Source organism: Leptopilina boulardi, unplaced genomic scaffold (genome assembly GCF_019393585.1).
Source record: "Leptopilina boulardi isolate dan_hultmark-lab unplaced genomic scaffold, ZJU_Lbou_2.1 LbouV2_362, whole genome shotgun sequence".
NCBI classification, from domain to species: Eukaryota; Metazoa; Arthropoda; class Insecta; order Hymenoptera; family Figitidae; genus Leptopilina; species Leptopilina boulardi.
The window spans coordinates 990,852-1,007,788 of record NW_026137932.1 but is presented as its reverse complement, the minus strand read 5'-3'; the positions used below and the strand labels follow the sequence as shown (position 1 = coordinate 1,007,788).

General features: G+C 27.6%; 1 protein-coding gene across 4 annotated transcripts in view; it reads right to left on the bottom strand.

Annotated features, from left to right (window-relative positions):
* Nucleotides 1-1,266: 1,266 nt before the first annotated feature.
* The window catches only part of LOC127286715 (spondin-1-like), a 55,775-nt gene continuing 40,104 nt past the window's right edge, over nt 1,267-16,937 (bottom strand). Inside the window, exons 3-17 of one of the 4 annotated variants that reach the window (XM_051313255.1) lie at nt 16,067-16,304; nt 15,713-15,911; nt 15,300-15,464; nt 14,953-15,076; nt 14,675-14,805; nt 10,725-10,941; nt 9,533-9,701; nt 8,981-9,359; nt 7,394-7,625; nt 6,512-6,682; nt 6,197-6,319; nt 5,890-6,056; nt 5,015-5,093; nt 4,858-4,935; nt 1,267-4,358 (exon numbers count right to left, since the gene is read on the bottom strand). In XM_051313255.1, coding sequence (XP_051169212.1) covers nt 4,174-4,358; nt 4,858-4,935; nt 5,015-5,093; nt 5,890-6,056; nt 6,197-6,319; nt 6,512-6,682; nt 7,394-7,625; nt 8,981-9,359; nt 9,533-9,701; nt 10,725-10,941; nt 14,675-14,805; nt 14,953-15,076; nt 15,300-15,464; nt 15,713-15,911; nt 16,067-16,304 — 2,657 coding nt within the window. In that variant the 3' untranslated portion in view covers nt 1,267-4,173. The remainder of the gene's footprint in view (nt 4,359-4,857; nt 4,936-5,014; nt 5,094-5,889; nt 6,057-6,196; nt 6,320-6,511; nt 6,683-7,393; nt 7,626-8,980; nt 9,360-9,532; nt 9,702-10,724; nt 10,942-14,674; nt 14,806-14,952; nt 15,077-15,299; nt 15,465-15,712; nt 15,912-16,066; nt 16,305-16,937) is intronic. The other 3 variants (XM_051313258.1, XM_051313256.1, XM_051313257.1) reach the window with 3 other exon arrangements.

The following is a 16,937-nucleotide window of genomic DNA, read 5'->3' as shown; positions in this document are numbered from 1 at the left end:
TAGTGAGTTTTAATTTTAACAAATAAAGTCACTAAATTTTCACTAGAGCAGGGTGCGGTAGTTGACGACAATTATGATAAATTGCGAGTGGGATATCCTATATACTTTCCTTCCGCTTTGACGATATTTGAAAAAATAATGAAATTTCTATACTAATTTTATTAGTCCACGGCGTATGGTGTATAAATTACGCCATGTACTAATATAATTTTTGTAGAAGTCCTTTCGATTTGACGACATTTAAAAAAGTCGTTACATTTCTATAATAATTTTATTAGTTCGTGGCGTAATGGGTTGGTTTCCATTGTCCCCACTATAGCCATTTGTCATAATTCTCGTCAACTACCGTACCCTGCTCTAGTGAAAATTTAGTGACTTTATAGTTTAAATTAAAAGTTACTATAAAGTCACTAAATTTTTACTAGAGCAGGGTGAAAATTATGACAAATGGCGAGTAGGGACAATTGAAACTAACAAACCTACTGAGCCTAAGCTACTTCTACAATAAGCCTAAGAAAAGGACAGTTAGAATCAACAAGGTTGGTTAGTAGTCAATATTATCATAAACAGGATCCGTTATGTTTACAAAATAATTCCCCATACGCCACGAACTAATAAAATTATTATAGAAATGTCACGAATTTTCAAAATGCCATCAAAATGAAAGGACAGCATAATATGTAATTTGGTGCACATAAATTTTGTTACATATTTACGTTATTTTTAAATGTAACTAATTCATTTATATAATAGATATTTTTTAATTAATTTAAATTGCAATTAATTTTTTTTCTCAGAAAAGAAGTCCTTTCTTCTCTTTGTTACATGCGATTGATATTATATATGAACAATAATGATTATGATTGTGCCATTAAAATGTTCAATAAAATAAAATTTTGTTAATGATGTTTAGAGGCCTTTTACAGTTAAGATGTTTATTTATTGTTTGACATAAAGTTGTTACAACATGTTTCGGCTATTTAGCCCTCATCAGGTAAGTCAATGCACTTTTTTTCTTTTTAAATAATTATAAGTATAACAAACAAACATAAGACAAATACGTAAGTAAAACAAAATCTGTAATAAAAGGATTTCGATGTTATTTATTAAATTATTAAAATTGAAATAGAGAATTAAATTATTAAAATTAATAAAATTGAAATAGAGAATTAAATTATTAAAATTAAAAGAATAAAAGACTCACCACGTGTTTGATCACATTATTTTAATTTATTATTTTGATTTAAATAATTAAAAAAAAAAATTAAAAATTGAAAAAATTAGAAATTTTGAAAAAATTCAAATTTAAGAATCCATGGTGAATGAATATTTCATGGTGTTCCATGGTAATATAGATGTTATGGCAGATTTCGAAAAAGTGAAAGGAAAAATGTTTGAGGTTATGATAAAAAGTTAAAAAAAATCCCTGTGTTATCATGTAAAATATTAATTTGAGTTTAGAAGATTGATGATAAAATAGAGTCCTATATTAACCTATGTAGAATTAATGTGGTAATTTTGAAAATTTAGAAGAATTCGAAAAATTATATTGGAGAATCCGTTATTATTGAAAAATATATTTTGCTTAGATTTTGTGTGTCTGTATTAAAATTTACATGGTTTAATTTATTACTTTGGATGTGTATCATTTCTAAAAATTTTCTTTTATAATTATTATAATTCTTTTATAATTTTATAATTCTTCAAAGACATACTTACAGTTTTTGATCACATTAATTGCATTTATAAAATCCCATGTAAAAATTGCTCTAAGAGTTATATTGGAGAAACCCGTAGACATTTATCAGATAGAATTAATGAACATAAAAGAGATATTTCTCACAAATCAACAAACACAGGTCTATCGTCTCACACTTACAATACAAAACATAATTTTGATTTTGAACACCCCAAAGTATTAGAAACAGAAGAAAATAATTATAAAAGAAAATTTTTAGAAATGATACACATCCAAAGTAATAAATTAAACCATGTAAATTTTAATACAGACACACAAAATCTAAGCAAAATATATTTTTCAATAATAACGGATTCTCCAATATAATTTTTCGAATTCTTCTAAATTTTCAAAATTACCACATTAATTCTACATAGGTTAATATAGGACTCTATTTTATCATCAATCTTCTAAACTCAAATTAATATTTTACATGATAACACAGGGATTTTTTTTAACTTTTTATCATAACCTCAAACATTTTTCCTTTCACTTTTTCGAAATCTGCCATAACATCTATATTACCATGGAACACCATGAAATATTCATTCACCATGGATTCTTAAATTTGAATTTTTTCAAAATTTCTAATTTTTTCAATTTTTAATTTTTTTTTTTTTTTTTTTTTTTTTTAATTATTTAAATCAAAATAATAAATTAAAATAATGTGATCAAACACGTGGTGAGTCTTTTATTCTTTTAATTTTAATAATTTAATTCTCTATTTCAATTTTATTAATTTTAATAATTTAATTCTCTATTTCAATTTTAATAATTTAATAAATAACATCGAAATCCTTTTATTACAGATTTTGTTTTACTTACGTATTTGTCTTATGTTTGTTTGTTATACTTATAATTATTTAAAAAGAAAAAAAGTGCATTGACTTACCTGATGAGGGCTAAATAGCCGAAACATGTTGTAACAACTTTATGTCAAACAATAAATAAACATCTTAACTGTAAAAGGCCTCTAAACATCATTAACAAATTATAATAAAAACAGTTTGAAAGAAATCTAACATAAAATAAAATTTTGTTTATCATTTTTAAACTCCATTCTTTTTACACGCTAAAATTGAAATTTCTCTCTCGTATAACATAATTACATAAATCTTATTCTAAAATTAATTTTACATTCTTTGGAATTTGAGTATTTCGTTTATATTATATATCGATATATATAAATGACGCGCTCTGAAGAAAGGGGGCTAAGATGCAAAAAAATTGTAGGTTATGTTTTAAAATTTTTAAGTGAAAATACACAAAGGGGATTAATTTTTAATAAAATCTGATTTTGATTTTACATAAATAAAAAGGAACTGCAAATCAAGGTAAAATTATTCTAAACGTAACCTATAATTCGTTTGGAAGATCGCCATTTTTGTCATAATTCTCGTCAACTACTGCACCCTGCTCTAGTGAAAATTTAGTAACTTTCTAGTAAATTTTAATTTTAATAATAATATCACTGAAGTTTTACTAGAGCAGGGTGCAGTAGTTGACGAGAATTATGTCAAATGGCGAGTTGAGACAATGGCAACCTTCCGTTTTCTTCTTAGGACCCTTTCTTCAGAGTGTGTCACATACATAAAAGTTATATTGTGTTTGTTAGCATAAGTAACATCTAAATAGTTGTACATTTAATTGAATAATTTTTCTTAAAACTTATTTTACTTTATTACACTCTCTAAATTGTAATCTAAAATATTTTTAAAAAAAAATTTTTTCCAAATTATATTTAAAATGTATTAAAAAATGATTTTAAAAAATTGTTGTATTTTTAAAAGGGTATATAAAACAGATTTTGTAATTAATCAAAGAAATTACATAAAAAATACAATCATATTTAGTCGTGAATAATGTTTTGCATCAGTATAAAATATATTATTTCCAATTTCAAAAATTGCGGTCATTTTATTTTTTACGAAGATACTACTTAGGGTACGGTCACACTATCTCATGCATGCATGCAGAAACATTTGGCCGGTCACACTTCAATGAAATCTAGTGAATGTTTAGTAACTTATTTCTAGTAATTTTCCAAAAATTTCGGTTGTAACTAGAAAGTTACTAAACATTCACTAGATTTCGTTGAACTGTGACCGGACAAATGTTTCTGCATGCATCCATAGTGCATGCATGAGATAATGTGACCGTACCCTTATTATGAATTTTCATTTTAGTCTACATCTATCAATAGTAAATTTTCCCCAGTTTAAGAAACCTAAAAATTTTTTTCTTAGATTAACCAGTTTTTTAGATAAATATTTAACATTTTTAATTGATATTCATTAGAATAGTATAAATTTTGTTTTTTATTAAAGAACATTTCAAAAAAAAATTCTACGATTTTATTTTGAAAAATTATTCTGAAAATTGAATGAAATCGTTTTCATTTTTTTTTTTTTTAAAGATAATTTGATTATAGACAGTTAAAAATTATAAGGACATTCTGGTTTCGAACAATCACGAAATTCGACAAGTGGTGGACATAATTTTCCATTTTTTTTCGGTTGAACTTTAATTTTTTTTGTTTTATATTGTACAGAATCTCCACATGTGGCACTGCACTTTGACCATCTGGACCATTGACTTACTTGACAATCAACAGACATTTCTGTGAAAGAAATTAATTAAAAATTTCACTCAATTTTTCTTTTTTACAAGTAGAAATAAAAATTTCTTTGAAATAAGGAAATCTTTTTTTTTAAATCACTTTTTAAATCCAGGATGTAATTTGTTTGAAGTAAAAAAAGTTTTCTTTGATTATACGAAAAAAATTTTTTAATTATAAGGAAATTATTTCTTTATAAATATTTTTAATCTAAAGAAAAATTTCTTTGAATCAAACAAATATTTCTTTCGAACTTTATTAGGCTGAGTTACCACTACTACGTTTACGCAGATTGTGTAAATTCGTTAATAAATGTTTTTTATTTAAAGAAATTTTGTGCGTTAAAATAAAAATTTATTTCTTTGATTCAAATAAAAAATTTCGTAAAATCAAATAAATATTTTCTTCCGATGAGGAGTTCTTTATTAATTTCAATTTATCATAATTTTAATTGATTTTCAATAATTTAAAAAAAATATTTTTTCTATTATTATTAACTCACCGTCATTAGTATATTCTTCCATCATTGGATCATCGTCTTTACTTCGGCGTCTTATATTCATGACACTTTTTTCAGCCACTGGACAAATAAAAAAAACAGATAATTAAAGTTTCTAAAAAGAATTTTAAAAAAATACAAAAATTAAGCATTAACTTACAGCAGGCTGGTGATTTGTTGCATTTTTTCTTTTTTGTTAATTTTTTTGGACACTTTCTCCCGCCATTTCGTGCTTCCGTCTATTTTGAGAAAAAAAAATGTTATTGAATTTAAAAATTAATTGAAGTTCCTAATATTAAATTGAATTAAATTTTTTTTATACATCCAATTGCATAAATGCTGTTCCTTTCGGTTTAAAGGCATTTTGAAAAGTGGTAATTTTTCTATTATAATTTTATTAGTTTGTGGCATATGGGAATTATTTTGTAAACATAACGGATCATGTTTAAGATAATATTTACTACTACCCAACCTTGCTAACTTTGTCATTTTCTTTGGCTTATTGTAGAAGTAGCTTAAGCTCAGTAGTTCACGAACGTGATACATGAGTTAGAAAAGGACAAAGATATATATTTGTGTCGTTGTCTGTCTCATGTACCTCCTTCGCAAATGGTCTTCACGAAACTATTGTGCATTGGCCATAACCAAAGTTTACGGTTGGTTTCCATTGACCCCACTCGCCATTTGTCATAACTCTCGTGAACTATCGCACCCTGCAGTAGTGAAAATTTAGTTACTTTATTGTTAAAATTGAAAGTTACTATAAAGTCATTAAATTGTCACTAGAGCACAGTGCGGTAGTTGATGAGAATTATGACAAATGGCGAGTGGGGACAATGGAAACCAACCAATGGAGAGTTAGAGTCAGCACGGTTGGGTAGTAATTAATATTATCTTAAAGAGGATCCGTTATGTTTACAAAATAATTCCCATACGCCACGAACTAATAAAATTATTATAGAAATTTCACGACTTTTCAAAATTCCTTCAAACCGGAAGGACAGTATTTATGCAATTGGGTGTATAAAAAATTACCTTTTTTTCACGAAAACTGAATGAATCATCACTACAACCCGAGCATTCAGACCATTTGCTCCATTCGCTAACAACACAATCTACTTTTCCTCCATATTCTTCAGTGGCTTCAATTACTTGACTTCCAGTTTGTAATCCATTAAATTCTTCATTAGATATTTCTGAACCTTTGAAAAAAAAATGATTTCCTATATTTAAATATCGAAGAATTATTAAGTAACACGCAGAATTTATAAATGTCTACTTAAAAATCATATTATATAGAATAATTAACAATTATTTTTTTTAAAAAAATATAAATTTTCACCAGTTTTGGCGCGTTTTGATTTTGCACTGCGTTGCTCTTGAATTGGAATATGGTAACTAAGAACACTGCTGATTGAAACTTGAAAGTGTTTTGTAGAACTTGAATGATTCGTTTTGATATCCTCTGATTATTTATTGTTAGTAAGCGTGCATTTAATTAGAAAACAATTAATTAGTAAAGGTGTTTTTGTAAACTTGCAGATTAGATTCATGTTTTCCATAATTAGTATTTGTTACATATCACGCATATAATTTATTGTATGATTCCAATTATAAAAGACACACGTTTTCTAGTTCTTGCTGAATTATAACTTACTTTGAATTACTTTGCAAAATTCACGACAATCTTTATCCGTTGGAAAATTATTTCTAGATCCTTCGCAACCAGAATAACTAAAATGCTTACAAACACCAGCGTCTTTATCGTAATAAAAACGAATAATATTCGCCGAACAAGTGCCAGCATCCTTAGGCTCGAGACATATTTCTATAAAGAAAAAAAATACGAATACTGTAACCTGATGGTTTTAGTATTTTTAATTTATATAAATTAATTTAAAACAGTCCAGGTTTTTTTTAATTTGCTAAACCTAATTAGGGTTGGTTTCCATTGTCTCCACACGCCATTTGTCATAATTCTCGTCAACTACCGCACCCTGCTCTAGTAAAAATTTAGTAACTTTATTGTTAAAATTAAAAGTTACTTTAAAGTCACTAAATTTTCACTAGAGCAGAGTGCGGTAGTTGACCAGAATTATAACAAATGGCGTGTGGGGGACAATGGAAACAAACCCTAATTAGGTTTGTTTCGCAAACCACTGGAGATTTCTAGAACTTCCATAGGATATTCTGAATATTCGATTGCTGTTAGGGAACATTTACTGTAATGTAAGCAAATTTTCGAAGGAAATAAATATTTTTTATTATTAACTTATCATAATTTTTAATTAAAAAATCGATTGGTTTCCATTGTCTCCACTCGCCATTTGTTATAATTCTCTTCAATTACTGCACCCTGCTCTAGTGAAAATTTAGTGACTTTTTTGTTAAAATTAAAAGTTACTAAATTTTCACTAGAGCAGGGTGCGGTAGTTTACGAGAATTATGACAAATGGCGAGTGAGGACAATGATTATTATTACCTATTCTTATTCTTATTATTATTATTATTATTAGTATTATTATAATAAAGTTGTTACCTTTAGCTTCTTCTGGAGTGAAATCACAACTGCTTATTTTCGCAGTACACGCAGACTGTTGGACTGTACATTCCTGAAGATTATCTTCTTCATCTCCACTGTCCTGTACTTCTTCTCCCACATTATTAAAATTTTTTTCAATTATTCGAGAACGCATTGTAACACCTGGTCCACAACTTGAACTGCATGGAGACCAAAGAGACCATTCGGAAAATCGTGAGTTTGGACAGAGCTGTTTATAAATATTAATATTGTAAAATAAATTTCGTATAATGTGCAACATAAACTGGTGTAAAATATTTTACTAGAAGTCCTGACTAGCGTAATTTTAGGAAAGTGTTTGAAAGGATGTGATTGTTCCCACTCGCCATTTGTATTATAATTCTCGTCAACTACCGCACCCTGCTCTAGTGAAAATTTAGTGACTTTATTGTTAAAATTAAAAGTTACTTTAAAGTCACTAAATTTTCACTAGAGCAGGGTGTGGCAGTTGATGAGAATTATGATACAAATGGCGAGTGGGGACAATGGCATCCTTCAGTTTACGTTACGAATTCTAGTCAGAATTTTATTATTTTTTTACATATTAAGTTATATTTTAGCAGTATGTTAATAAATTTTTTCAGATTATTTATAAACTCAGCAAATATTATTGTCAGTTTTGTTACACGCTACCATCAGTTGGTATTCTAGATTTCTGCAATGAATCATGATTTAGCTATTAAATTAATTTTACCTTGACTAATGTCCTCATTAACCAAAATTCTCGGTCAACTATCGCACCCTGATCTAGTGAAAATGTGACTTTATAGTAACTTTTGATTTTAATTAGAATGTTACTAAATTTTCACATAGATCAGGGTTGGGTAGTTGACGGAGAATTATGACAAATGTCGAACGGGAACTTTGGTCAATGGGGACATTTAGCATCCTTCCGTTCTTCTATCACTCACTGCTTTTTTATCGACTTTGGTGAGAAAGTTTGTGTATGTTACAAGCGATTTAACGCAGGGGATTACCCGTTCTAATCAATCGCGTCAAATTGGTGCGAAAAATAATAGAATCTTTCTCAGCAACAAACTGACATTTTGATAATATTAGCAGATTTATAAATAGGACTTGTCGATAAAGTAGATTTCCATTTGCTTTGTTGATAAATAAATTAGAAATTATTGTCAAATTTTAAAAATGACTTATTACAAAGTGAAACTATAACTCTAAACAATTAGTAAAATGAATAACTTACTGCGATACTTATATATATAAGCACTAACTTTCATGAGAAAGCTGAAGTGGAATGACGACACGAGAAATGGCCAAGTGACACTGTTTTATATAATGTTAGTGAAATTAAAATAATTTAATATTGTAAACAATTTCAATTGAATTTCAAGCAGGTTTCTTTTCCATAGTAAATTATTTTTAAATTCAGTTAATATGAAATATGATTCTGATGATTAGTCAAAAGTGAAAAAATGCGTTTCTTTATATTAATCAAAGAAATATTAATTAATCTCTAATAATAATAATAATAATTAGAGAAAATTAATTACAATTTTTAATGATTGAAAAGAGGTGTCTTCATACCTCTCGCCATTCCTCGATTATCTCCACTTCCTCTTCCGAATCATCATCTTCACCATTATCATCCTCAGGATTGTCATAATTTTCAGTTGTAATTTCAGTGACAGTTTCAATGTCACTGGATTCGACAGATGTTCTTACCTCCTCACAAGGTTCTTCCTCGCATTGTTGACATGGTGGAAGATTACAATTTCGTGTTTGTTCTAAACGTGGTGGTTTTGAAACATTTCTACAATGTTTCTGATGTTTTTTATAGATAAAATTACGTTTTCGTGATTGTACCGATGGTGCACACGATGATGAACATTCACTCCACGAAGTCCATTGTTCCAATTCGCATTCTTTACTATTGAGAATTGCCGCATCTTTTGCTGACAGTTCACTTTAAGAAAAAAATAGAAAAAAAAAATTATTACTTCAATTTATTTTTTCATTTTCAGTAAAATTGATTTTTCTGCTCATTTAGAGGGATGAAATTCTAAATTAATTCAAAAAGGGAGGGGTTAAATAAATATTTAAAGGGGGGTTTAAATATATAAAGTGGGATATTTTTACCATGGCCCTCCTCCACCATAACAAATTTTTCTATCTGATTGAGATTCTTTACAATTTGTTTTTGTTGCTGCATAATTGTCAATAAAGTGCCTTTGTCTTAAGCTTGTTCCTTGACCACAATTAACTGAACAATTGCCCCATTCTCCCCACGATGTCATTCTGCAAGCTTCTACAGAAAATGATATTTCATTCTAATTATTAGTATTATTACTATTAAATAAAAATATATAAGTAGAGAACAGTTTTTTAAAGTCATGTTATAAAAAGCATTATGCAACAATTAATGTCATATAAATAATAATTTACATTTTAAACCAAGAATTAATATAATTAGTATAAAGCAAAAAACTGGGGCAATAGTATTGATTAAAGAAATTAACAATTTCTATTTTTAATTATTTTTTTCTACTGTATAAAAGCAGATAAATAAAAAAAGCAAGTGCAATATATCTTAATAGTGCATTCAATATAAAAAAAACTTAAAAAATCGCTACATGTAGTTTGAAAAAAAAAATTTTTTTAAACCCAATTGAATAAATGCTGTCAATCCACTTTAGCGACATTAGGAAACGTCGTAACCTTTCTATAATAATTTTATTAGTTCGTGGCGTATGAGAATCATTTTGTAAACATAACAGATCCTGTATAAGATAATATTGACCCAACTTTGATTATACTACTACCCAACCTTGTTGACTCTAACTGAGTTGATTTCCATTGTCCCCACTCCCTATTTGTCATAATTCTCGTCATCTACCACACCCTGCTCTAGTAAAAGTTTAGTAACTTTATAGTAACTTTTAATTTTAACAATAAAGTCATTATACCGCAGGGTGCGGTAGTTGACGAGAATTATGACAAATGGCGAGTGGGGACAATGGCAACCTTCCATACACCTCGATCCTTAAGGACTAAACACAGTAACATTGTAAATTGCCCCCCTTCCGCTATGACGGCACTTTGAAAAGTCGTGAAACTTCTATAATAATTTTATTAGACCCTGGCATATGGTGTATTTATTGATTACATCATATGCCACGAATTCATAAAATTATTATAGAAGTGTCACGACTTTTCAAAATGCCGTTAAAACCGGAAGGACATCATTTATGCAAATGGGTGTATGTTAATATAAAATGTAAAAAAATATGATGTTAGCAAACAAAAGAAAAAAAAACCAAAGAATACTTGCTATTTTTAGATTTTTTATGTCGACCACCTGAATTTGATGGTTTTTGTGGCATGCCTTCACAAACTTTTTCGTAAATTCTTTGACGACTTATATGAAGTTTCGCCATTGGTTTCATGTCACTGTTAAATGGATCGAAAAAAGGTGATCCACTGTCATTTGGAAATGATGTAGTGATGCGACGTATGACTTGTTGAGGAATCGTTGGCACATCGTCGGCCTTAAAGGAAAAAAAATAACAATTTTTCACAAAAAATTGAGAAAAGTCAATCAAGTATTAGTCAAGGGAAATTTGTTAAAATATATCGATGCAACCTTTATTATATCAAGCATGGCGAGCGTGATTTAGTCTAACCTGACTTTTATGTACTTTGTATATCCCTGGCGGATTAAGACCTGAGCAGAATAGCAACGAAACCGTAATCGTAATCGTTAACAGAAGAATGGGTTAGAGAAGGATAGTCATATATTGTTATTCTTCTCTTACTAATTCTTCCGTTTGCGATTGCGATTACGATTCTGGTTACGTTTCTATTGTGCTTAGGCCTTTAGGTAAACTGAGTTGTAATATATTGACGCTAATTGACGAAATATGTTGGAAATGATTAGACATTTAGAGAGTTGATTTATGCAATAATAAGAATAAATTAAGTTAAATTTCTTTCAAACTGTTTTTATTATAAATTTGTTAATGATGTTTAGAGGCCTTTTACAGTTAAGATGTTTATTTATTGTTTGACATAATGTTGTTACTACATGTTTCGGCTATTTAGCCCTCATCAGGTGAGTCAAATGCACTTATTTTCAAATAAGTATAACAAACATAAGACAAACACATAAGTAAAACAAAATCTGTAATAAATAAAAAGATTTCGATGTTGTTTATTAAATTAGAAAATTAAATTATTAAAATTAAAAGAATAAAAGACTTACCACGTGTTCGATCACATTATTTCAATTTACTAGCTTGATTAATTTATTTAATTTAAAAAATTAAAAAATTAGAAATTTAAAAAAAAATTCAAATTTAAGAATCCATGGTGAATAATGAATGTTTTATGGTGTTCCATGGTAATATATCTGTTATGGCAGATTTCGAAAAAGTGAAAGGAAAAAATGTTTGAGGTTATGATAAAAAGTTAAAAAAATCCCTGTATTATCATATATATAAAATATTAATTTAAGTTTAGAAGATTAATGATAAAATAGAGTCCTACATTAACCGATATGGAATTAATGTGGTAATTTTGAAAAATTTAGAAGAATTCTAAAATATTACATTGGAGAATCCGTTATTATTGAAAAATATATTTTGCTTAGATTTTGTGTGTCTGTATTAAAATTTACATGGTTTAATTTATTACTTTGGATGTGTATGATTTCTAAAAATTTTCTTTTATAATTATTTTTTTCTGTTTCTAATACCTTGGGGTGTTCAAAATCAAAATTATGTTTTGTATTGTAAGTGTGAGACGATAGACCTGTGTTTTTTGATTTATGAGAAATATCTCTTTTATGTTCATTAATTCTATCTGATAAATGTCTACGGGTTTATCCAATATAACTCTTAGAGCAATTTTTACATGGGATTTTATAAATACAATTAATGTGATCAAAATCTTAAATTTGAATTTTTTTTTTAATTTTTCAAATTTTTAATTTTTTAATTTTTAAAATTAAATAAATTAATGAAGCTAGTAAATTGAAATAATGTGATCGAACACGTGGTAAGTCTTTTATTCTTTTAATTTTAATAATTTAATTTTCTAATTTAATAAATAACATCGAAATCTTTTTATTTATTACAGATTTTGTTTTACTTACGTGTTTGTCTTATGTTTGTTATACTTATACTTATTTGAAAAGTGCATTGACTTACCTGATGAGGGCTAAATAGCCCAAACATGTAGTAACAACGTTATGTCAAACAATAAATAAACATCTTAACTGTAAAAGGCCTCTAAACATCATTAAAAAGAATAAATTAAGTCATAATTAATGAATAACAAGTGTGTTTAAGTCATTAACGCACAAAATTTGTAGTCCAACTTTAATTTGATGATATTTTATAAAAAAAATCATTAATTTTTTTCGGCAAGACCATATATTACATATTTTAGTGTGCTCTATCCAAATATGCCATCAAAAATTACGTAAAAAAATTTTTTTATATTATTTTTAAAACAATAATTGCAAAATTGCACGATTTTTTCATGACTTTTTATTAAAAATTTAATAATTTAAAAGAAAAAAAATTTTTAGCTTAATTATAATTATATTTCATTTAAATTTTTAGAAAAGTTTCGCACTAAACATTTATTTAAGTGGGACATTTAAATTTTTAGACAATTTTCACTAAATGTTGCAATTAAATATTCCAAAAATTTCAAATAAATTTTTAGAAAAATTTCGGTGCTGTGGGGGTAGTTATACTTTAAAAATTCGAGTTGACTTTATGCCATTTGCAATTTCGGACAATAATGAAAAATCGGTTATAGGGTCAACCGGGGTAAATCCGAACGCTTTTAGTAAGTTTCAACAATAACATAAGTTTTTTCTTTTAAAAGACAATACTTCCGGTATTCTGCTGCATGAAGTTGTTACTTTACTTCCATAGAACAATTTTATGGGGTAGCAAAAATTTTTGATAAATTACAATCGCAGGAAACTTAGCGTTCGTATTTACCTCGATACTTTGCAACTTTCCTAAAATACGGGGGTAAATACGAACGCCACTGTATTTCAGAAAAATCTTAGGGAAAATAAATTTGAAGTATTGCAATTGTTAAACTTATATAAAAACTCAAAAAAAATACGATAATAAACCTATTATGTAATAATGCATCATATATAAATACAAAAATCAAACAGGTTAAAAATTAAAATGCATTACACAATTAAAACCTTCAATAACTTTATCAAATCATAATGGATTTCTGCAAAACTTGATACAGAAAGTATTTTGGAGTGACTGAATGTAAATACAAAAATAAAAGTCAAATTTTTTAAATTCAAAATGGCGGACTTTCCTAAAACTTATTTTTAAAAATGATCAAATTTGCTAACTCCAAATTCGTAATCAACGACCCTGAAACCCCCCGAGTAACAATTTTCGAGCGAATCCAATGAATTTTTTAATTCTCGTCCGTCATTTTGAATTTTGAAAAACTGACTTCAATTTGGTAATTAGCGACCCCAAAAACCGTAGAATACCAAATTTTATTAAGATCCTGAAAAACTTTTTTCAACAAACCATTTGGCAAAAAAATTGAAACACTCCTTCGAGAGAACAGAGATTAAGTTTCTGCTTATTAATTACTAACGAGGATACGTATAGAAAGAAAAACTTTTTTCTATGTACTTTTATAATGTTAAAATAATAGTTTAATCAAATAAAAACAATTTTCTGTGGCTCTGATGTAAAAAAAAATTATTGAAAATACCGTTCGAATTTACCCCGGTTTTCCCATTTTCCTGGGTAAATACGAACGGTCTAATATTATTAATAAAATTTTACAGAAGGCAAAAATCAAAAATAGTTTCTGTTCTAGTATTCATAACAAACAATTATAAATAATAAAATAAATTTTTAGCTTCTTTTTCTTCAAATACGAGACAAAATACTGAAAGAGTGTCATCTTTGATTTTCAATCTTTTTTGAAATACTCGTTAGCTTTGTTTATGCTGTTGCTAATTAACAAACGAAAAATAGGATAATACTTAGAATCTCTTGAAGAGGATCTGAGGTAAAAATTCTCATATCGAACTTATTTTTAAAAATTTTAATTAAGCTGAAATAATTAGCGTTCGGATTTACCCCCCGTTCGGATTTACCATGGCTGACCCTATGGAAATTCAATCAAATAATAATTCGAACAAATGAAAATTTATCTGCGAAAGGAAATTCTATGCAATGAAATTCTATTTAATAAAAATTCTTTAAAAGAACTTACCAAATAAGTGATTCCTTCATCTGTACCCGCATCGTACGGGTATAAATTGTATTGCTTTTGCTCTATCCAAGTGCAATTAGGCAAGCAAAGCTCCAGGCCTGAAACTCCTACGAACCAATCAGGCGAAGGATCTGTAGAAAAAAAATAAAAAGAATATTTCATTTTAAACAAATAGAAATTAAAATAAATTTTTTTTTGCATTTTAAATAATTTTATCATAAAATATAAAAGCTATTATGGATCAATTTTATATTTTTTTTTTAAAACAATTTTCTCACCAATCATGGAGACTAGCGACATTAAGTGGTGCTTCCTATCCACTCGAAAAACAGCAAAAGTCTTTCCAGTCACGTTTGGATAACTGATTCCTCTCGCTTTGATAATCGTTCTTATATGTTCACTCTAAAAATATTATTATATTACAATTTAATTAAAATTTTATTTCCATTTGGAAAAAAAACTATTCTACCTTTTTATATAGTAGGAAAAAATTATTTTTCAAAACAAATTTTTTATATTTTAGAAATTGTTTGCTAGTGGAATTTTAAAATAATTATTATTAATTGAAATATAAGCCCATTGATTAAAAAAAAATATGAAATTTTTCAATTTTTTTTTGCCGAACCTGGTCTTTTAATTCCGATTCAAGGACACGTGTTGAACCATGTTCAGCCACTTGTTTTAATCCCTCGCTTGCATTTCCATTATAGGACCAAAAACGATATTTTGCTGTGTGCGATGCGCCAATTACGTCCGAGAATCGAGCGAGCCAGGCTTTGCTTGGAAAATCCTATTAAAATGTAAATGAAGTATTAATTAAAAGGCCATTAAATAATTAATCTCTTTAAAATAAGCTTCACTGGTATCACATAGATTCTGGATTAAATTTTTTCCACTTCTGTGTGTTCAGAAGGAAAGCTTTCAAAAAAAAATAATACACAGTTATTTACAAACAAAAAAAAGAATTGATTAAAATATTTATATTCTTAATTATTTTTTTCAATTACAAAATTCATGATACTAAAAAGGTTTACTAACTTTTGGATGAGTATTCCGTGACCAAAGACCTTCAAAAGCAACTTCATATTTAGCTTCGTCACAGGCGCAACATTTATCGAGAATTTCACCTTGTTCATCCTCTTCTGCTTTAGGATTCGGACACATGCGTATCGATAATTTTTCATTTGCATCGTCTTCTTCCATGTACCATGTTTCAGGCGTCTCCACCACTAGCGCCCTAATTTAATTAGAATATTTCTATTTCATTTTTATTTAAAACATTGTATTCTAAACAATAACAATTATAGATGATTATTTAACTCATGAATTTCTGATTTTTATAACACAATTTATTATTATTTTATTATTGTTACGAGTGTAATTTTTAAAAACCTGATTCTGACGCAACCACTATCTTCAACTGGACTTCTCCAAATTATAGAAACTGATTCTTTTGGCAATTTTGCTGTTTCAATAATTGCATTTTCACATTTTTCCGAATATTTTGATAAAGTCTCATCAATAACTATTAATGTTCCACTGTCGAGTGTTTCATTTTCATTTGCGACTATGATAAAAAAACTGGAAAATTTGTGAGCTGGACCTTGACTGTCTCCGCTCTCAATAGTTACTATAACAAAAAAAATTTTTTATTATTTTTAAATCCTATAAATTTTATAAAATATTTATTTCATGCATTCAACGTGAAAGGAATCTATGGAAATGATTACAGAAAAAATCACGTGCAACGAGTTTTAAAGCAATATTATTTAACAAAAATAATTTATTTCGTCTTTTACTTATTGAAAAAAAAAATTATTAAATTAAAAACAGATTTGAAAAATTAAAAAGAAATTAAAACAAGTTATTAATTCAGATGTTTATTACATTCACATTTTGCTTCCTCTTTACAATCAGCAAATAAAATTTGCTTACCCGTTAAGAAAAAAATTTCCAAAAAAATTCAATTTTTCTTAGGCAGACGATTTTATTGCATATTCTTGCACAAAATACACCTAAAAGTGTAGAAAAAAATCGACAGCCAAATCCGAGTAGAGGAAGACCTCTTTTACCACCAAAAAGTCATCCAGGTCCAAAATAAAATTTCCAAAAAAATTCAATTTTTCTTAGGCAGACGATTTTATTGCATATTCTTGCACAAAATACACCTAAAAGTGTAGAAAAAAATCGACAGCCAAATCCGAGTAGAGGAAGACCTCTTTTACCACCAAAAAGTCATCCAGGTCCAAAATAAAATTTCCAA